The sequence below is a fragment of the Hemicordylus capensis genome, chromosome 5, assembly GCF_027244095.1.
Source record: "Hemicordylus capensis ecotype Gifberg chromosome 5, rHemCap1.1.pri, whole genome shotgun sequence".
NCBI lineage: Eukaryota > Metazoa > Chordata > Lepidosauria > Squamata > Cordylidae > Hemicordylus > Hemicordylus capensis.
In genome coordinates this window covers 228606033-228627861 of record NC_069661.1, presented here as the reverse complement: position 1 = coordinate 228627861, position 21829 = coordinate 228606033, and the positions used below count along the sequence as shown (strand labels likewise).

The 21829-nt window shown below is 45.2% G+C and overlaps 2 protein-coding genes across 7 annotated transcripts in view; one reads left to right on the top strand and one right to left on the bottom strand.

Annotated features, from left to right (window-relative positions):
* The window catches only part of ATP6V0A4 (ATPase H+ transporting V0 subunit a4), a 62303-nt gene extending 58362 nt beyond the window's left edge, over window positions 1-3941 (bottom strand). For 2 of the 6 annotated variants that reach the window (XM_053258134.1, XM_053258139.1), the window contains exons 1-2: window positions 3150-3941; window positions 193-322 (exon numbers count right to left, since the gene is read on the bottom strand). In XM_053258134.1, coding sequence (XP_053114109.1) covers window positions 193-322; window positions 3150-3157 — 138 coding nt within the window. In that variant the 5' untranslated portion in view covers window positions 3158-3941. Of the gene's footprint in view, window positions 1-192; window positions 323-571; window positions 1309-3149 lie in introns of those variants that run through there. The other 4 variants (XM_053258135.1, XM_053258137.1, XM_053258138.1 and 1 more) reach the window with 4 other exon arrangements.
* Window positions 3942-9160: 5219 nt separating this feature from the next.
* On the top strand, window positions 9161-14239 carry TMEM213 (transmembrane protein 213). The gene is made up of 3 exons (XM_053258590.1): window positions 9161-9333; window positions 12263-12310; window positions 13665-14239. Exons 1-3 carry the CDS (start codon window positions 9261-9263, stop codon window positions 13832-13834), a joined length of 291 nt encoding a protein of 96 aa, XP_053114565.1. The 5' UTR covers window positions 9161-9260; the 3' UTR covers window positions 13835-14239.
* Window positions 14240-21829: the final 7590 nt, after the last annotated feature.

The window sequence follows — 21829 nt, the reverse complement described above, 5'->3', positions numbered from 1 at the left end:
CTAGGAGAAGACTCTTAGAACTTGAGGAAGATGACCTCCTACTAGACTTGCTGAAGAATATTCTCCTATATTGTTTAGCATAGGAGAGAATATTTTATAGAATTATTCTACCCATTCAATTAAATGTATTGGAGGATATTCTTTTACAACTCGACTTTCAACCACTCCCCCATCCTTTCAATGCCTACTTACATCTCTGAATTGAACCAGGCCCAGCTCTCCAAGTTCAGCCACACAACAGTAGGCTGACTCCACCTGGAGAAAAAGTTGTGACAGGCACATCTCTTCACTCCGGAACACGGATGCCATCTTGCACTTTCTTCTGTGGGGACATTGAGAGAATACAGAAAAACGACAGCTTTGTCTTAAGGCAGGGCTGGGCAAACTTGGCCCTCCAGATGTTGTTGGACTACAACTCCCACCATCCCCAGCCACAATAACTGGTAGCTGGGGCTGATGAGCATTCTAGTTCAACAACATCTGGAGGGCCAAGTTTGCCCAGCCCTGTCTTAGGCCCACTACACACAATACACTTTCCCATCACATCACAACGTAGTGAAAAGGCACATACCGTCAGTTCTGAAGTGTGTTTATTTTGCAGAAATACATGGATTGGGAAGCAAGCCACTGGTATACATCTGATTCCTAGCCAACACCACAGAAAGCCCCAGCTTTTGAAAACTTGACTTTGGGCTACCTAGCCCCTTTAGCACTCCCCCATTGGAGGGAAAGTGGAGTTTGCTTAGTGGTCCCCTTAATGTAGAATATTGCATCGTGTTACGTTTTTGCCCTTTCTCCAAGAGGTTTAGAGCCATGTACGTGGTCTTTTTCTCCTTTTATGCTCACAACAATCCTGCAAGGTAGGTGAGGCTGAGAGTGTGTGACTGGCTCAAGGTCACCCAATACGTTTATGGCTGAATGGGAATTTCAACCTGAGAGCCCCTGCTCATAGTCTTCTACTCTAGCCATGACATCACATTGGCTCTCAGACACATATGACATGGTTCTAAGTGTACAAGGAATTTAGAATTGGAAGTCAGATAAGTAAACTATTTCTAGGAGATCTGGTAGTGTGGTCCAAAGACATATTTGAGAGATTAACTTCCTACCTGTACCATGCATTTGAAGGGCCTATATCCAGGTTCACATTTAAAGTGAATTCATGTGCAGTGTACAGTGTACAACATAGGCTGCATTCACACAATCATGGTGAATATGAAGAGTTAACCAGGATCATTGACCCTGCAGAGCTGGTTGTGAGAATACAGAATTTCCTGATCAAACTGCTCTGTGGTTAACTCACATTTAACTAGGATCCTTATTATTTATCCTGGTCTAGCATTTTAAAACATTTTTATACTGTATTTGTGTTGATGCTGTTATAATGTTGATGTAAGCTACTTTGGGTTTGCAAAATGAAAGGAGGGATACAATTTTTAAAACTCAAATAAACATACCAGAACCAAAGCAGATTCGAGAAATACATATGCCCTTAACATTCCAGCTGATTGAAATGTGCCCTTAGCCATTAATTAACTAAAATTATGGAGTGACAATACTGTGCATGTTTACTCTATTTAGAGTAAACATGCACAGTATTGTCACTCCATAATTTTAGTTAATTAATGGCTATAAAAATGTATATAGTAAACAGTGGGACTTTATTTAGTCCCACTGTTTACTATATACATTTTGCTTTATACCAGCTCTCTTTGTTGATTTAAAAGCACAACCTCTCACTATAGCCTTATTCAGACATAATGGCTGCATTCACACAACCACAGCAATCCTGGTTAAAGATTTAAGCAGGAGTGCTGAGTCCTGCAGAGCTATTTGTGAGAACTCAGAATGTCCATATAATCCTAGTCGAACCACTGAAATAGTTGAACTGGTTATTAAGCAACTAAGGCTTCAATCCTAAACACACTTCCTAGGAAATAACACAAACTGCACCCAGTGGGTCTTTATTTAGAGTAAACATGTGCAGTATTGTCACTCCGTAGCTTTAGCTGATTAATGGCTAAGGGCACATTTTAATCAGCTGGAAACTTAAGGGCATAAGGATTTCTCTGTTTTTGTTCTGGTATGTTTGTTTATTTTGAATTTTAAAATTTGTATCCCGCCTTTCATTGGCTTACAAAGTGACTTACATCAACATTAAAACAGCACCAAAAATATAAACATAACAGAAATACAGTATTAAAAAATGTAAAGAATGCTAGACAAGGATAAAAATGAATGATGAGCACCTTGAAGTCACAAATGGGAGAGATGTTGCTACAATAAGGAAGGACCCCTGGGAAAGAGAATATTAAAGATAGCTAGGATTACCAGCTGACTGAAGTTATTCCTGGAGACTTTCTTCCAATATTAACCACAATATTAAAATCTCCCACATTGCTTTCAATGGCCACTTGGAGATTGATGCTGGTTTCTGGAGATTCCAATCCAGGCCAGTGCTGGAGAACTGGCAACCCTAAAGATAGCCCTTCCTCTTAACAACGAGCAGCTGCTTTTGTTTATTAGATTGTTAAGTTTTCACACTTATTAATTTTATTTGTCTAAAAATGTAAATATCGCCTTTCCACCATAACAGTTTTGTTAACAGTCCTCAAGGTGGGTAACAAAAAAACCAGTTTAAACCTTGTTCTTCAAATGCTGTTGGACTACAACTCCCATCATCCACAGCCACAATGGCTGAAGGCCCAAGTTTGAGAACCCCAGAAGAGCGTTCTTCACACAGCAGGCTTCACCGCAAGTTTACTGCGGGGCTTCACAGCGAACTTGAAGTTGTCCAAAAACCTAATGCAAAAAGTGGATTTTTTTACCCTGATATAAATCAGGCTACACTCTAACATGAAGTGAAAAACCCAAATCATGTGTGAAGTGCTCCCCGATAGCTCGTAGGGACTTTGGGGTAAATCTGCCCAATATATGAATGCACACCCTCCATTCCGGAGGAGATGCAAGTCTAAGGGCTTTAAAAGCCCTGTGTGAAAAACGCCAAGGTGATTCTTCTGGTCTCTATGGGCTGGAAGCGGCCACAGAGAAGGCCCTAGCCTGGGAACATGCCTTCAATATCTCATACGTGGCCTAATATGGAGGATTTGGCAGAATCCAAACATATTTAAATATAACATATTAATCACCTGTGCATCAGTTAAGTGCAGATTATTAATCAACTAAACAATTATTTTTACTGGTTGACAGCGTTTGACAGAGTCACACTGAACTGAATGTGCTTGCTGACCAACTTCAGGAAATAGGGTTGCAGGCACAGACCAAAACTCTTCTTGCAAATTTTTACTCAATAGCTTTCATAACAGCAAGCCACTGAAATCTTCGGGGCTGCTTTCAATAGCCCCTCAAGAGTCGTTTGGGACTGGTGCTGATTTCTGGAGACCCCAGGCCATTTCTAGATGGTTGGCAAATCAACCCTTACAACAAAATGTTGCAGATTTCCTAGGGCCTTGTATCAGAGCCTCAAGAGCCCGGAGGGCAGAGGCCCAACTCTGCAAGAAGGCTGAAAAAAAGTGTTTCTGATTCCTAGATACCATCAGCATTCACTATGAAGATGCTCTCAGAACCAGCTGGGAATGTTCCAGACTTGCTAAATGGCTTCTCATCATTCACAGGGGTGCAGACAGAGGAAAAGCTTCAGAAGTAACTCCTCATTGAATTTTGGGTGGGGGTGGCACAAAGACCCTTTTGCAGGGGAGATAAGGGTTATTAGATTTGGTGCGGGAGGGAGTTCAGTAAAATGAAGACGGAACTCCTCAAATGCTAGGGGGATGGCGGATCTGCACCCCTGAGATCCGCTGCTACCCAGAGACCACCGAGCCAGAGATCAAGATAATGGGAAGGGGCTTGCTGCTTGCTAGTCCCACCCTACATACTTCCAGAAGTCCTTCCTTCACCTGTTGTCTCATGCCTGCTACAAGCAAGCAGAGAACAAAGGGAGACTGGCAGAAGGCCAGGGCTGTGAACCGGCACAACAGCATCCCCTTCTGGCAAGGAGGAACACTTGAAGGATTGCAACTTCTCCAGGACATTTCTCTTCCATTGTTTCTTTGTGTGCACCAGCACAATGGATGCTGCCAAGCCACAGTTTGTACTGACCCTATCAGGATTTTTTAAAGTGTGCAACCAGGACCAAGCACAAAAAAAGTGCAGTTCTAAAAGAACATTTGTGCAGTCCAAAGGTTAAAGTCATGCAAAAATTGTATTATGATAGATGATGTAAAAAGTAATTGATAACAATGAGAAAAGTAAAGTGAGTCATCCAGGCTCCTCTAAAGCTCCAGACTCTGGACTAATTTCTCCTCCCTCTGCCAAACACAAAGTCTCACAAACTCCCTTGCTGTTTCCCACAGAGACTTCACCAGTATATTGCAGACTCTTCTGCAATAGTGCTGTCAGGTTCCCTGTTCTGAAGATATTTCCCTGCTCTCTGTAGGCTATTACATGTTTGGAATGTGACTCTGGGCAACAAAGTATGTGTGCACAGATAAGGAAAATGCACAAGTGTGTGTTGTAGTGGAGTATGCTATGCGTGTGAATAACACTCACATACCCTTGTGCAATCCCAGTATAAGGCAGCTTCCTATGTTCCTAGAATCCACCAAAGCCTCAGGGTAGTTTACAGCACAAATTATTATTATTAACATTTATATCCCGCTCTTCCTCCAAGGACCCCAGAGCGCTGTACGACATACTTAAGTTTCTCCCCACAACAACCCTGTGAAGTAGGTTAGGCTGAGAGAGAAGTGCCTGGCCCAGAGTCACCCAGCAAGTCTCATGGCTGGATGGGGATTTGAACTCGGGTCTCCCCGGTCCAGGTCCAGCACTCTAACCATTACACCACACTGGCTCTCCTAAACATCCCACAAGCTATCTTCCTATATTTTGCTCATTCCAATGAAAAAGGTACAGTTCTGGTCTCCTGTTCCATATCACTGGGTTACATTCATTATCCCTCATTCCTCATTCGTGTCAGTTTACGAAAATGAATAATCATTCACTTTCATTTCTATTCAGCTTCCCCCCACTAAAGTTGTAATTAGATCAAGCGCACCAGCAATTAAAGAGCCTTGAAACCCAGCACTGGTAAATGTTAATTGCTGGTTTCAAAATACATATTTAGCTATTTAATCAAGGCCTATATTATTTTTTCTGGGAGGCCCTTTGCTCATTAATTGAAGAGAAAATCACATTCAGCATCCATCCATATGTTAAAGTGATATTCCTTTTTCTGGAGTATTCAATAGGTAAAGAAAATACTTGGAAAATTCTGGGTCCTCTAGAGGAATGCTGTAGTTATCCATGCCAAGCACTCACCTTAATTCTCCACACTTCAGCTTGCTTTGCTCTGCACAATCTAAAAGAAAGGGTGAAGCTGCTTCCAGCTTAACAGAGCAGCAAATGAGAGGGTTAGCTGGGACTGTGTCCTTCGAGAAGCTGAACTGGCCCTAACTAGACCAAAGGGGCCTTTTCCCCTCTGTCACCGGATGGAAAGGTTCAGGAACCATCCTGTCTGGCCCATTTTCTTCAGGTCAGATATGCCTGACAAGAACCAGCAGTGTTTTGTCAGCAGTGTGGTGTGTTGCTGTTCATAACAACCTCAGCCATGCCCTCTTGTAGCAGCTTTTGGTGGTCTTGTGACAGTGAGCACGAATTGTCCCTGTTGCTAAGCAGGGTCTGCCTTAGTTTGTATTTGGATGGGTGACTACATGTGAGCGTGGTGGGATATTTTTGGGGATGGGGCTGTAAGCTTAGTGATAGAGCATCCGCTTGTGTGCAGAAGGTCCCAAGCTCCCTCCCTGGCATCTCCAGGTAGACTCCTGCCTGAAATCTTGGAGAGCTGCTGCCAGTCAGTGCATATGAGTTGGATGGACCACTGGTCTGACTCCTGAAATTCTTAGGAGGGGGTTATCTGCACCCCTGATTCTCTGCGTTGCATTCAAAGACTTCCTTCCTCTGAATGAAGGAGCTTTTCCAGGCAAAGGCAGCAAGATGAATTTTCCTTTCCGCTCGAGCATTTTTTATTCAATTTAGGGTATAGTTAAGCAGACACAGTTAAAAATAATCTAAGCAGAGGAAAGCACAGGATTTTAGAGGTGGGGGAAACCCAAGACAAGCTGGCTGACATGCAGACCAATGAAGTGCGGGAGCCACACAGGAGAAATGCTAGTGCTTCTGTTGACCGCAGCCCTGGTGCGCCTGCGGGGTTTGTGTGTGGATTTTGACGGTCTCCCTTTCACCCAGAAGCATTCTTTGCCACCTGAAAATATGTCCCTGAGGGCTATGTGACCCTAACGGACATATATTCGGATTGCATAGAGTGCTTCCAGGAGAGACTGTCAAAATTCACACACACACACACACACACACACACACACACACACACACACACACACCCTGCAAGAGTAGTGAAGTTGAGCTGTCTGTAGTCAGGGGTGCAGCAAGGTTGGAGGGAGCCCTGGGTCAAAATATATTTGTTTGTTTGTTTGTTTGTTTGTTTGTTTGTTTAGATTATTTATATGTCGCCCAACTCCCATAGGACTCAGGGCTGCTTACAAGCAATAATATACACAGCAACACAATTTCATGAAAATATATCTTACATAGCCTCATAAACCACAACCCCATACAATACTCATTCCACATGACATAATAACCATGGATTACAAGAGCACTCTACGACCGGCTATCTCAGAGACAGAACACCCGGCGGAACATTTCAGTCTTACATGCCTTACAGACCATGGAGAGCTCTGATATTATCCGGGAGACCGTTCCATAAAGTCAGGGCCACCACTGAGAAGGCTCTGGCTCTCGTTGGCTGCAATTTAATATCCCTAGGGCCTGGGTTCACCAAGGCATTACTTGTGGCTGATCTCAGGACCCGGCGAGGGACATATCGAACCAGGTGGTCTTGGAGGTATGGAGGGCCCATGTGAAGCTATCCCTCTGTCTACCTTTGGTGCCCCCCCCAACCACCTGCCTCCCCCTGCCTCCTTCCTTTGATGCTGCCTCCTGCCTTTGCTGGGATGACAGCATGGCTGATGACATCACCAGCTCATCAGCCATCCTAGCGATGGCAAGTAGTGATGAAGGCAAGCGGTGGAGAGGAGGCAGGAAGTGGGCAGCGGAGGCAGCAGGAGGCCTGCCCAACACCAGCGAGGCCTGCCTTAAAAGGGCCATCTGTTCTCACTGCAGTTGGAGAGTGTACCGTGAGAACTGGGGCCAAGTGCCCACTGTGGGGGGAGGGGGGCAGAGGGCCCCCTGTCTGAGGTGCAGCTTCTCTGGTACTTCTCATGTAGCACTGATGCTTTGTTAGTCTGCCTGTGGGCTGCTGGTTTTAGATTCTGCCCGGAGAGGTGGCTATTAATTCATTTCAGTATATCCAGTCAATCGCTGGCTGCTAGCAGGGCCAGCATCAAGGGCTACCATTGTTGGGCAGCTGCTAAGGGCCCAGGGATGATCTCTGAGACCACCTCTATGCCCATAATCTTCGTGTGGTGGTAGGGCGATTCTCTTGGTGCCCACCCAGTTAGGAGGAGCTCCATGGAGAGATGGTTTGCCCAGGCCTTCCTGAAACCAGCCCTGACTGCTTTGCAAACACAATGGCTATGTAGAGTATACAACCAAAAGTGTGTGTGTGGGGAGGGGCTATCTTCGACTATTTTGAATATCAACACACAGAAAGGCAGACAGAACAAGAACAGCCCGTGGGGAACTGGCTGAAGGTTGTGGCAACTTCCTTAACTGGGGCTGGCAAGTTGAGACATACAAGCAAAAACGAAAGCTAAACTGGAATTAGGGTTGCCAATGCCAACTCTGACTAAAGCTATTCCTGGAGACCCTCCCAATTCTGAAGGGTTCCCAGAAAAGGTGGTATATAAATATGACTGATAGCTAGATAGATAAAGCTACAATGCTATAATGCCTGGAGAGAAGCACCAGAAAAATGGGTAAAATTCATTAAAGCAATCTTCCTGCTCAAATTCCTGGACATTGTGTGTCCAGGATGACACTTTTCCTTCATCCTGGCAAAGTTCAGTTCATAGCAACAAAAAGGAAGGAAAGGAAAGAAAGGAAAGGACCAAGCTCCAATGAATGGCTTCTGAAACAGGGCTGAAGCAAAGTTATTTCTGGCAAATAATACAAACCAGAAGTGCAGCCTGCTTCACTCCAAAAAGAAAAAGAACACAGTTACAAAAGTATGTGTAAATTGCCTAACTTAGGCTGCAAACCTATCCACAGTTACGTAAAGGTAAGTCCCATTGAACAGAACACGACCTTCCTTGAAAACATGCACAGAACTGAGCTGTTAATGAAAAGCCACAATACACTTGTAATTCTTTGTTGTCCTCAGGGTAGAGCTGGTATAGCAGCTTCTTAATTTTAACAGGAACCACCTTAAGTGGCACAGTGGGGAAAAGCTTGACTAACAAGCAGAAGGTTGCTGGTTCGAAGCCCCGCTGGTATGTTTCCCAGACTATGGGAAACACCGATATTGGGCAGCAGCGATATAGGACGATGCGGAAAGGCATCATCTCATACTGCGTGGGAGGAGGCAATGGTAAACCCCTCCTGTATTCTACCAAAAGAAAACCACAGGGCTCTGTGGGCGCCAGGAGTCAAAATCGACTTGACGGCACACTTTACCTTTACCTTTAATCTTAACATCTTTAATCTTTCATTTACCCAAATAGAAGACAATTCTGGATTTAAGATGACCCCCCTTGAGAAATAGAGGTTAAATACAGGTTATATCTGTATTTATCCAAAAGGAAGAGGACTATGAATTTAAGACGGCCCCCAATTTCTAACATCAAAGAACTTTGAAAAAAACCTAGTCTTTGATTCAGATAAATACGGTATTATCCAAACTACCTTAACAAGTTACCAGTAAATTGTTCAGATAAGTGATGTCCTAATGACATGGTGGAGGCATAACTGCTGGGAAGTTTTCAGAAATGGGTGTGATTTTGTTCTGCTTGCTATTAATTTTCATAGAAGCAACCATTGGCACATGCCCCTCCCCCCGGCCCCTTTTGTTTGGTTTAAGCTCTTCTGGCAATATGTGAGAGGTGAATTCAAGGTGTCTGAGCACAGCAGGGAAGTGTTTCTTTCCTCCACCTGCTGGTCTGGACACAACATTTGGCTTTGCATCGAATTGCTGCACTCACCTTTTTGGCTGCCATCAGGACAAATCAGCGCATTGATACAGAGCTGGGACCCACCAGCATTCCAGGATGCAGCCACGGACTTGCATTGCTGTCGTTCTTCTCTTCCTGTCCTCTGCTTGCCAGAACTCTGCTTCAGCAGGTGATGACTTTTTTCTCTGCTACTTCCCAACGACCTTTTAGTTAGGACATCAGCACAGGGTGTGTGAGCAGTGCTGGGAAACAAAGACACTGGAGAGTGGGGAGCAGGATAGAGACTCAGGACACAAGTGTGCTTGCACTGAGAAATGCCTGGAAATTACATTTCCTATGTAAATGAAGAAATTAAATTTTGTTATATATGTCTGTCTCTCTCTCTCTCTCTCTCTCTCTGTATGTGTGCGTGTGTATGTGTGTGTGTGTGTATATATATATATATATATATATATATATATATATATATATAACAATTGCCAACTTTAACTGAAGCAATTAGTCAAATTGTTGTTTCTGCTTCCCTGCCTCCCCGCCACCCCCACCCCACAATAACATAGGAACATTCGAAGCTGTGTTATACTGAGTCACACCATTGGTCCTGTGTATTGTCTACACAGACTGGCAGCAGCTTCTCCAAGGTTGCAGGCAGGAGTCTCTCTGAGCCCTGTCTTGGAGATGCCAAGGAGGTAGCTTGGACCCTTCTGATGCTCTTCCCTGAGAGACTCCTTCCCGAGCGGAAGATCTTACACTGCTCACCCATGTCTCCCATTCAAATGCAAACCAGGGCAGACCCTGCTTAGCAAAGGGGACAACTCATGCTTGCTACCACAAGAGCAAGAGCAGCTCTCAAGCCACTGAAATCTCCAGGGTTGCTTTCAATAAATAGTCACCTGGAGACTGATGCCAATTCTGAAGGGTTGGCTACCTTATATGCAACCACTGGATATTTTTTGCAAGGCACTTGTATGTGGTGCTGAATGATCCCTCCTTTCCTTGGAAGAGCCCTGCACCACCTGAAAAATATGACCCTGAGGGTCGCACAGCGAAATATGTGGTCCTGCAGAATAATCTGATGAGGTATGAAATGCAGGCGAGGGACTGCCATCTTTAAATGCCTCCCCTCCTTACTGAGTCACCTTAAGTGGCACAGCGGGGAAGTTCTTGACTAACCAGCAGAAGGTTGCCAGTGCGAATCACCACGGCTACTATATCAGGCAGCAGCGATATAGGAAGATGCTGAAAGGCCTCATCTCATACTGCACGGGTGGAGGCAATGGTAAACCCCTCCTGTAGTCTACCAAAGACAACCACAGGGCAATGTAGTCGCCAGGAGTCAACACCGACTCAATGGTACAACTTTACCTTTATCTTACTGAAGTTCATGTGTGTGCCCATGAGAAATATTTTGCAGGCTGCTGCCACTTGGTTTCATTCTGACTTGACTGTGGTTTATTTATTTTTTAAAGAACTGCTTGGTCTTTACTGCTGCATTTATATCCTGCTCTTCCTCCAAGGGACCCAGAGCAGCATACATTGTTGTGTTCATCCTCACAACTACCCTGTGAGGCAGGTTAGGCTGAGAGATAAGTGACCGGCCCAGAGTCACCTAGTGAGTTTCATGGCTGAACAGGGACTTGAACTCGGGTCTCCCCGCTTAGTCTAACACTCTAACCAGCACATCACTCTCACAGTCTTAATACATTTTGGATATGTTAATGCTCCCCACCATACAGTATATAATGTTATATGTTTAAGAAAGTCAATTCCAAATGCACACAGCTGCTTTTTAGTGAGGTGGAGCAGTGAATGGCTTCATTGGATGTGTGTATGTTTGCTTGAAGGGATGAATATCCTGCATATTTTATTTATTTACTAGATTTTCATACCGCCTTTCCTCCAAAGGTTGGAACTCAAAGCAACTGACTTTTTTTTTTAAGGTAGTTAAACATTACCCTTCACAATAAAATGCAATGACTGACATGATGTGCCAGCTTACCAATGAAATAAAGCATCCGGGCGCCACTGTTGTGGATATGGAAGTAGCAGCATCACAGTTGTTGACCGGCGGTTGCACAAGCAGCATTTCTGTGGTTTACCCCATTGTGATGAATGGGGGAAACCATGGGATAACTCCTTCCACGGCTGCTGGTTGACTACAGAGGCACTGCTGCTTCCATGCCCATGGAAGTAGCACTCCAATGCCTTTTGTCGCTCTTAGGCTTGCGTATTATGTCGGTGAGCAACTGAATTAAACATTTAAAACCAGCAACTCACAATCAACAACAATAGAAAAGACACACGACAGACTAAAAGACCGCAAACATTTCAAGTTTAAAAATGCCAGATGGGTGCATGGGTGCTTTCCAGACGAGCGGCTGAAACAGCAGCAAAATGTATCTGTTCGGCAAGTTGCATTCAGAACACAAACAGCAGGGGGAGCTGTCTCGCAGCAACTAACAACCCGAAAAAACAGCAACTTTTCCACGCCAGAAGTACAACGTCCTTGCTCTATATCTCAGCGATTAAATTTGCAACAAGGCATTGGAAATATGAAAGGCACCTTGCTGTCCGTGTAGGGACTGCGGTGTCACGACGCAGGAAGTGTGGAAGCACACTTCCGAGATATGTCCTGACCCCATTGTAGGGTCTAGTCCAGAAAGCGCCATGGAGCCTCACTGCTAAAAGAGCATACTCTGTGAGACCGTAAACATCTTTACTGTTTACATGGCGCAGAAGTTAAGGTGGGCACCTTAACTTGCAATTTCCTCACTTTTTAGAGCATGAGTGAAAACTGAACACATATTTACTTTTACCTTAAGTTGAAGGTTTTGGGGTGACTGATAAATATTACCAATGAATAGCCTTACTATGTGTTTATGCTAGTGGTGGAAGTAAGACCTTAAATGTGTAATAGCAGAGAGCCCTTTTGATCTGATATTTGCTCAGGAACAAAATATAATGAGCATATAAACAGAGAAGTCTCGCTAGCATATAGAAGGATGGAACACCCTTAGCTCTCCTCACAAACAAATACAAGTCTAATATTGAGTTTCTTCTTTTAAAATATTCTTTTCTCCTGTAATCTTGTTTTCTAGACACTGAAGCACTGTCTCCCAAGAATACAACACCATTCCCATGTTTTCGTAAGTGGATATTATTTAATGTATACAGCAATCGGGTCATTACTCATCCTCTGAGAAGGCTGTGATAGGTTAGAAATGGTCTCATGGTTAAGGTCGGCCCACCCATTAGGCATACCTAGTCAGTTACTATGGGGAGGCACTGCTGTGCCCACTGGTCGCCTGCCACATGGCCACCTTCACCTCCAGCCCCGCTACCCACTCACTCAGCTGCCCACAGCCCCCACAGTTGCTGCCTCCTGTGTACCCTCTCACCTATCCACCATCTCTGCTTCATCCAGCACCGCCAGCTTGGGCCTTTGCATAGGAACATAGGAAGCTGCCACATGCTGAGTCAGACCATTGGTCCATCTAGCTCAGTATTGTCTTCACAGACTGGCAGAGGCTTCTGCAAGGTTGCAGGCAGGAATTTCTCTCAGCCCTTTTTGGAGATGCTGCCAGGGAGGGAACTTGGAACCTTCTGCTCTTCCCAGAGTGGCAGCTCCATCCCCTGAGGGGAATATCTTACACTGGTCACACATTTAGTCTCCCATTGACATGTAACCAGGGCAGACCCTACTTAGCTAAGGGGACAAGTCATGCTGGCTACAACAAGACCAGCTCTCCTCTCCTTTATTAGACCTCACAGCACTGTGGTGTGTTATAATGATGTCATGGAGCACCACAAAGTGCTGCAATGTGTTACATGCCACGGTGATCTCATTATAATGTGTGGTGGCATTTTTAGGCCCAGCAAAGGCCCAGGCTGGCAGTAGATCTGGAATGTCTTGCTGCTTCTAGTTATAGAAGCACAATGTGTGGCAGGGGGTGCAGTAATCTTGGGCCAGCTGCATATTGGCACACATTCGGGGTTCAACAGATCCACTGCAAATGCAAATAAACATAACTAGCTTGACCAGCGCAGAGCATCTGCACACTCGTACTGTATTGCTCTCCTCGCCCCCGCCGCCACCACAACCTTCTCACCCTAGAGACCTACCCACCCTCACCTGAGCCCCAGATTCCTCTGCTCCTGCTCCTTCTCCTGCTCCTTCCTCTCCCTCCTCGCAGGCCTGGAGCTGCTCCCAGTTGGAACTCCAGCATCATCCCCGCCCAAAGCAGCGGCGGCAGCATTGCCGCCGCCACCGCCTCTGACTGGGCTCGACACCCATGCAGCTCTGTGTTCCAGCCATCTCCAGTGTGCCACACATTGCCTTAGCATGCGCACGAGCGAGAGATGTTGCTACTGCCAGATTAGATAGTCTTCAAATCTCACGTATGCATCGGGAGGAAGAGGGGAGGGAGTGACTTGTTTTGAAAAATGGAAAAGTCTTTCAGTACAATGTCAACGACAAATATTGCCTCTCTCTGCCTTCAGATGTAGACTACTGCTCAGAAGCAGCCACATGCTGTCAATTTGGAGTAGACGACTATGGCTGGATCGCCGCAGCTGTTGGCTGGAGCCTCTGGTTTATCACCCTGATCCTCCTTTGCATCGACAAACTCATAAAACTCAGGCCTAATGAAGCCAAGTATGTGGGAGCATAAGATCTGGCAGACAGTCAGATGCCTCTGCCTACCGAGGCCACGCAAGACGAAACAAGTGGAATAAGAAATGCGTGTACCCCGCTCTGCTGCTGAAGTGTACAAAGAGACATTTATGCAGGGTGTGTTATTAAAAAGCCTTCAGAAGAAGCATTGACAAGCTTTGTTGTTTATAGCCAGCTCTGTGTTTTGTAAAGCTCTCCAGATTCTGGGCTCCTTATCGCTGCTTGTATTTACAGTCTCATCACTCTTTGATTTGTTTGTGAATTTACCACCTGTAGTTAAAGGCCCATTTATCCGCTCTGCAACTGGGATGAAGAACCCTCCGTTCCTGAGCTCGTCAGCATTTACCTGATGACACACACCACACCATTTTGCGGGGTCAGGGCTTTGCCTCCAAGCCCACTACTTTACCTCTTGTATATTCTTTAATGAATCCAAGCCAGGCACACTGTAAACTAATAAAAACTTGCTGGTTCCTGCTATGGCTCACGCTGCAGGAGGTTACGGTGTTTTGCTTCTCTGTGTGGGCTGTGTAGCAAATAGAAGACCAAAGGCTTGCACAACAACTAAATTGTGTCTTCATTCTTCTTGAGCGCAGCTGCGATAAGCAAGTGCCATCCAACTGCTGGTCTTTTCATGGGATGTTCTGTTTTCCAAGAGCAGCAACGTTCTATAGGAAGCTTCAAAAGAGCCGCGAAGGATGTGGGAAGTGTTTAAATGGGCTGCTGCGTGTACAAAACAGCACCATCGCTAAATGCAAGTATTGGACATTTGGCGTAACAATCTGTTCACAGCAGAGGTGGGCAAACTTGGCCCTCCAGTTGTTGTTGAACTACAATTCCCATAATCCCCAGACAGAGTTTATTGTGTCTGGGGATTATGGGAGTTGTAATTCACAACCCCAGGGGCAGGGGGCAGGTATGCACACACCCCATCAACCTCTCCATGTTGTAATCATTACTCTCTTTCATCTCACTATGCCTGGAAGTCATAAACTGCTTCACTAACCTATCCCTTACAGGAGGTACCAACTTTTCTTCCTCCTCCTTTTAAACCATACTCCCAGAAAAGAATTCTTTCCATTCCCAGACAGGTCATTAGGAACATGGGAAACTAACTCATTCTTGTCTGCACTGACTGGCAGCAGCCAGCTCTCCAAGGTTTCGGGCAGGAATCTTTCTCAGCTCTATCTGGAGATGCTGCCAGGGACTGAATCTGGGACCTTCTGCATGCAAGGCAAGTACTCGATTACTGGGCTATTCCCTAAGGGGAATCTCTTACAGGAGACAGTGCTCACGTATAACCACCCATCCAAATGCAAAGCAAAGTGAACCCTGCTGAGCAAAGGGGGCAATTCGTGTTTGCTACAAGATCGGCTCTCCACCCCACTCTCAGACACTTTCACCCCAATGATCACACAAGCAAAGGGCAGCTTAATTCACAGAACATAGGAAGCTGCCTCATCCCGAGCTGGACCATTGGTCCATCTAGCTCAGTATTGTCTACTACACTGACTGGCAGCATCTCTCCAAGGTTTCAGGCAGGAGTCTTTCCCAGTCTTACCTGGAAATGCCAGGGATTGAACCTTGGGCCTTTTGTGTGCAAGCAGGTACTCTACTGCTGAGCTATGGCCCTAAGGAGACTATCTTACAGTACACAGTGCTCACGTGTAGTCACCCATCCAAATTCAAACCAAGGCTGACCCTGCTTAGCAAAGAAGACAATGCATGTTTGCTATACTTGGTAATGAGGTGACTGCGGGGATGTGTATCTGGCTGTGGGCCCGCAATAAAAGCTCTTGTTGCTGCATGCTGGTGGTCCCAAGTCACACAGTGAATACTACTGCCTTAGGGAAGGGACTGTCTGTAGCTTAATAGCCAAGCATCTGCTTTGCATGTAAAAGCTCTCGGGTTCAATCCCTGGTAACTCCAGGCATGGCTGGGGAAGATTTCTGTCTGAAAGCTTGGAGAGCTGCTGCCAGTCAGTACAGGCAAGACTGACAACACTAGAGAGCCAGTGTGGTGTAGTGGTTAGAGTGCTGGACTAGGACCGGGGAGACCCGAGTTCAAATCCCCCATTCAGCCATGATAATTGCTGGGTGACTCTGAGCCAGTCACTTCTCTCTCAGCCTAACCTACTTCACAGGGTTGTTGTGAGGAGAAACCTAAGTATGGAGTACACCGCTCTGGGCTCCTTGGAAGAAGAGCGGAATATAAAATGTAAAATAAATAAAATAAATAGATGGACCAATGGTCTTGGTATACAGGTGAAACTCGGAAAATTAGAATATCGTGCAAAAGTCCATTAATTTCAGTAATGCAAATTAAAAGGTGAAACTGATATATGAGACAGACGCATTACATGCAAAGCGAGATAAGTCAAGCCTTAATTTGTTATAATTGTGATGATCATGGCGTACAGCTCATGAAAACCCCAAATCCACAATCCCAGAAAATTAGAATATTACATGGAACCAAGAAGACAAGGATTGAAGAATAGAACAATATCGGACCTCTGAAAAGTATACAGTGTACTGTGCTTGACTGGCCAGCAAACTCGCCTGACCTGACCCCATAGAGAATCTATGGGGCATTGCCAAGAGAAGGATGAGAGACATGAGACCAAACAATGCAGAATTGCTGAAGGCCGCTAATGAAGCATCCTGGTCTTCCATAATACCTCCTCAGTGCCACAGGCTGATAGCATCCATGCCACGCCGCATTGAGGCAGTAATTGCTGCAAAAGGGGCCCAAACCAAGTACTGAATACATATGCATACTTATACTTTTCAGAGGTCCGATATTGTTCTATTCTTCAATCCTTGTCTTCTTGGTTCCATGTAATATTCTAATTTTCTGAGATTGTGGATTTGGGGTTTTCATGAGCTGTACGCCATGATCATCACAATTATAACAAATTAAGGCTTGACTTATCTCGTATGCATGTAATGCGTCTGTCTCATATATCAGTTTCACCTTTTAATTTGCATTACTGAAATTAATGGACTTTTGCTCAATATTCTAATTTTCCGAGTTTCACCTGTAGGCCAGCTTCCTAAAAGGCCATTGTGCCTGGAGGATGATGGGAGTTGTAGTCCAACAAAATCTGGGGACTCAAGGTTGAGAACCCCTGTATGACCCTATGCTAATCAATAACTACAATTAACTGGGAAAGGAACATCATTTGGTAACAAGAATGTGTTTAAGTTTGTAAGAAACCATGACTTTAATTATTCTTATTTAAAAAAACCAAATGATTTTATTTGAAAAAAGAAGCAGCGGGGGGGGGGAGCTTTAATGGGCAGTGTGTCGTTTTTATTGTCTCTCCTTGCCCCCTGCCTTTATGGTACATGCACTGCCAGAGCAGTATTCTTCACAAAACATCAGCATCTCCGACATGCAAAATCAACCCTCTTCCCCCCCGCAAAATCCCCCCACAATATTCACAACACAAATGTTCGTGTTGGGCCCGCCAACTACTCAGCTCTACACAAAAATAGAGATATAAACCTGTATATGTACAAACATATAGAAATCAAAACAGTATTTTTCTTATGACTATTTAGGGATGGAACAGTGAAAAGAGTTAGGAAAACAGCAGTTAACAGATGGAGTACAAGTCTTACGGCAACATACATTCAATTCTCTCCTGGTTCCTCATTGTCATTAGTATCCAGAGCTATAAATCCTCAGCACTCTCAGATGGCTGGCCAATTCCTGCTTGAAGACCTCTCGTGAGGGAAAGCCCAGCACCCCCAGGCAATTGGTTCTGCTCTTACCATTAAGATGTTAATAACAGAGGTGGTAGTAAGCATGAACTATCCCCTTTGCTAAGCAGAGTCCACCCTAGTTTGCCTTTGAATGCGAGACTACGTAAGATATTCCCCTTAGGGGATGGGGCCACTCTGGGAAGAGCACCTGCATGCTTGCACACAGAAATTTCCAAGGTTCCCTCCCTGGCAACATCTCCAAGACAAGGCTGAAAGAGATTCCTGCCTGCAACCTTGGAGGAGCCACACTACCAGTCTGAGTAGATGATGCTGAGCTAGCTGGCTGACTGGTGTGATTCAGTATAAGGCAGCTTCCTATGGTCCCGTGTTTCTTCAAATGGTCAATCAGAGTAAATCTTCCTGCAATGTAAGCCCATTAGATCCAGTTCTGCCCTCTGACAGGACAGCAGAGAACAAGGTTTTGTTCACTTCTGTATGGCAGCCTTTCAGGCACCTGATGAGTTAGCACATGTCACCCATTTGGACTTCTCTTCTCCAGGCTGAACATACCTAGTTCTTTCAGGCTTTCCTGGTTTGGCTTGAATGGTGAAATAATCACCATGTGAATCGGTCATGTGAGTTCAGGCATCCCAGCCTGCATGGACTGAAATAAAATGGAGGTGATTTGCATCTCGTTCATGAGGTACAAGTAGTTGAAGATTAAACCTCAGTAACACCTGACTGGCTACAGTGTGGCTGAGTTTACATTTCAGCTAAGGCTGGTGGTTTTGTTCTTAAACTAGGGATAAACATACCGAGCCTTTATTATCAGAAAAATTAGTCCCAACTAGATATAGAGTCAGGTCTCACGATCAATGAGACCCGGTTTGTGAAGCTAAGCGGGGAGAGTGGGCTAAGCCTGCTCTCCCCGCAGACAATCAGGGCATACTGGGGAGACCCCTGAAGCCAACTTTTCACTTCCCCTCCGGGGGTCTACTCATGAGTAGCTGCGGCACGGAGCCACACCGCAGCTACTCATGATTGGGAAGCCCGGGTTAGCGGAGCACTCGCTCCGCTAACCCAGGCTTAGGGGAGGGCTACAAACGCGGGTGACCTGCTTTGACTCAACCAGGCTCGGCTGCGAACCCAGTGAGTCTCACGATCAGTGGAAAGCGGGCTAAGCACCCTTAGCCCGCTTTCCACTGCTCATCAATAGCTCCATAGTCTTGATTATAGTGGCTTATAGGAACACAGGAAGCTGCTTTATACTGAGTCAAACCATAGGTTCATTTAGCTCAGTATTGTTTACACTGACTGGCAGCAGCTTCTCCAAGGTTGCAGGCAGGAGTCTTTCCCAGCCCTACCTGGAGATGATGCCAGGGATTGAACCTGGAATCTTCTTCTGCATGCAAAGCAGATGCTTTACCACTGAGCTATGACCCCATCCTCATATGAATGGAGATGGGACTTATGAATGTTTGCTCTGGAGTCTGGACTATTTATTAGGGCTGTGCACTAAGCAAATTATCAGTATCGGCTCTGATCCAGTATCAATTAATTTGCATCATGTTGCTGATGTGCAGGGTTTTATGCATCCAGTCAATCTCTCGGATCAGTTCAATGCATAAGCTTGGGTGTTTACTTGAATTCAAGTAGCAGGCTTCCTCTCATCTTCTAATTGAAAACTGGCTGCCCTCCTAGCAGCAGTGTTTTAAAATGCCCCCACCCCCTGCCCTGGAATCACTGTACAATATCCTGGAGAAGGAAGCAGTGTTACAATGTTGTATCTTTTCCCTAAGGGTGCGGTGTGGTAGAGCAATTCTGCTTTGCATGCAGAAGGCTCCAGGTTCAATCTCTGGCACCTCCAGTTAGAACTGGGTCATGGAAAGGACTCCTGCCTGAAATACTGGAGAGCTTCGCCAGTCAGTGTAGACCGTTCTGAGCTAGATGGACCAATGGTCTGACTCTGAATAAGGCAGCTCCTTATGTTCCTATGTAACCTCACATGCCACTTCCAAACTTTAAGGGAGGAAAGCTGATCTTGTGACAGCAAGCATGAATTGTCCCCTTTGTTAAGCAGGGTCTACCCTGGTTTGCATATTTGAATGGGAGACTACATTTGAGCACCGTAAGATCTTCCCTCAGGGGATGGGGCTGCTCTGGGAAGAGCATCTGCATGCTTTCATGCAGAAGGTTCCAAGTTATTGGATCATATTTGATGAAAAATTGCCCGATACAGCATGCATCACGTCAGTTCCGATTATTGGCCCCACAGGATGCATAGCTCTACCATTTATGTCAGCCGATACCTGAACCCAAACAGTTATCAGTGAAACAGGAAAACAAATGTATCTCTCATTTATTTGCAGTCTTCATGAGTAAACTTGCCGCTTCCTTCCTTCCTCTGTTAGTCTTCCCTTCCTTTGTGCCACACGCTCTGTTGGTACTCCATAAGAAATAACAACAAAATGAAGAACAGGAGTTCCTCAGTATCAATGGATTATTAAGGTTGCATTCAGTTGAAGTGGCATGCCAGTTCAAAGCTTTGAATGAGAACGCATTCTCTTGTACTTGACTATGACACTCTTCCATACATCCTGAGCCTCTTCAGAGAAGCAGCAGCAGCTTGAAAGCATTCATGCTGTTAAACCTGGCCCTTGCACATAAGAACAGCCCTGCTGGATCAGGCTCAAGGCCTGTGTAGTCTAGTATCCTGTGTCACACAGTGGCCCACCAGATGCCTCTGAGAAGTGCACAGGAAAGAGGTGAGGGTATGCCCGCTCTCCTGCTGCTGCTCCCCTGCCTCCTGTTCCGCTTCCTATAGCCACCTCCAGCAGGAGGAACAGGTTTGGAAGCAGCTCTTGAGGAAACAAGGCTCAGACCAGGGGAGGCAGCAAACGTATATTTTCTTTCCTAAAGAAGCAAGCAAACAAACGAAAACAGATAATCCAACAAGAAAGCAAGGAGGAAAGGACAAGGTGAGTTTGTTAGGGCTGATCTTTCCTATGGTTTGATTTCTGGCTGGCTAGGGGTTCGTTTTTGACAGGGCAATTTCAGTTGTGCCTAGAGAGACAATCAGTGGGGATTAGTTGCAGGTGAGACACACAGCACGTGGGAGAAGCCACGTTGCTGAGGCAGCTCAGGTTGGAAGCTTTTTGAGCTTTAAAAAAAATTTTTTTAAGCCTCAGACCGGAGGAGCTTTGCTACCCAAAGGTGTGTTAATAGGAGCTTGCTAACAGATATCAAAGGAGTTTTGTGTGGATTTTAGTGGAGAAGTGTGTGGGACAGCGCACAAGCGGTTCCCCCTTTATCACAAAGGAGACACCCAGCATGAGGAGAAGGTATTACCCCACTTTTGTATTTTTCTTGGAGGACAGAGCTCGAACCCATTAATTAATTAATTAAGCACAACTGCAGCTAAGACCTAGCTTTCAAGTAAACAATATATATATATATTCTAAATAACCAACAGGGTTAATGAGCCAGCGTGGTGTAGTGGTTAGAGTGCTGGACTAGGACTGGGGAGACCCGAGTTCAAATCCCCATTCAGCCATGAAACTAGCTGGGTGACTCTGGGCCAGTCACTTCTCTCTCAGCCTAGCCTACTTCACAGGGTTGTTGTGAAAGAAACTCAAGTATGTAGTACACCGCTCTAGGCTCCTTGGAGGAAGAGCGGGATATAAATGTAATAATAATAATAATAATAAGTCATTAAAATCAAATTGCTTGGTAGAGAAACATAAACAAACATATTAGAAAGAATGTCAGTGGAACTCCAAAAATACTGCTTTTCACAGAGTTTATCAGGACAGGAAAGCAGTTATCCCACACCTTCTTCTTCCCTTCTCTCAAGGGAAGGCTTGTCCTTCAAGGAATAGTAAGGTTGTCCTGTTCGTAGGAATTTACATTCATCACTTCTTCAACTTCCCATAACAAAGCAACAATTGTATTTTGTATTTATACCATAAATCATCTGTGGGCAGAAAGAGCACATGTGTAGGATATTTTGAAGTGGCTATATTAATCAGAGGAGGAATTGAGTTTGTCAAGCAAGTAATTTTATCAAAAACATACCTAGAGGAAAATTCCCATATTAATGCTATGTGTTTGTATAAGGTGGCTTCACACAACTGCTGCCAAATTGGTAAAGTCCCAAGGTTCCCGCAGAGCGTGCGCTGAAACTGCCGAAGTTTAGTTCACGGCTGGAGTTCCTGACTTCTTACCAAGCCAACTTCAAGCACTTGGTTATAAATCTTGGGCTGAAGTTGGTAACTCTGGCTGCAAAC

Bases quoted from the DNA above. Each gene is read 5' to 3' on its own strand.
- TMEM213 (XM_053258590.1), top strand. From the start codon at position 9,261: ATGCAGCCACGGACTTGCATTGCTGTCGTTCTTCTCTTCCTGTCCTCT. The intron at 9,334-12,262 runs GTGATGACTTTT...CTTGTTTTCTAG, and splicing joins CCAGAACTCTGCTTCAGCAG to ACACTGAAGCACTGTCTCCC. The intron at 12,311-13,664 runs GTAAGTGGATAT...CTCTGCCTTCAG, and splicing joins AACACCATTCCCATGTTTTC to ATGTAGACTACTGCTCAGAA.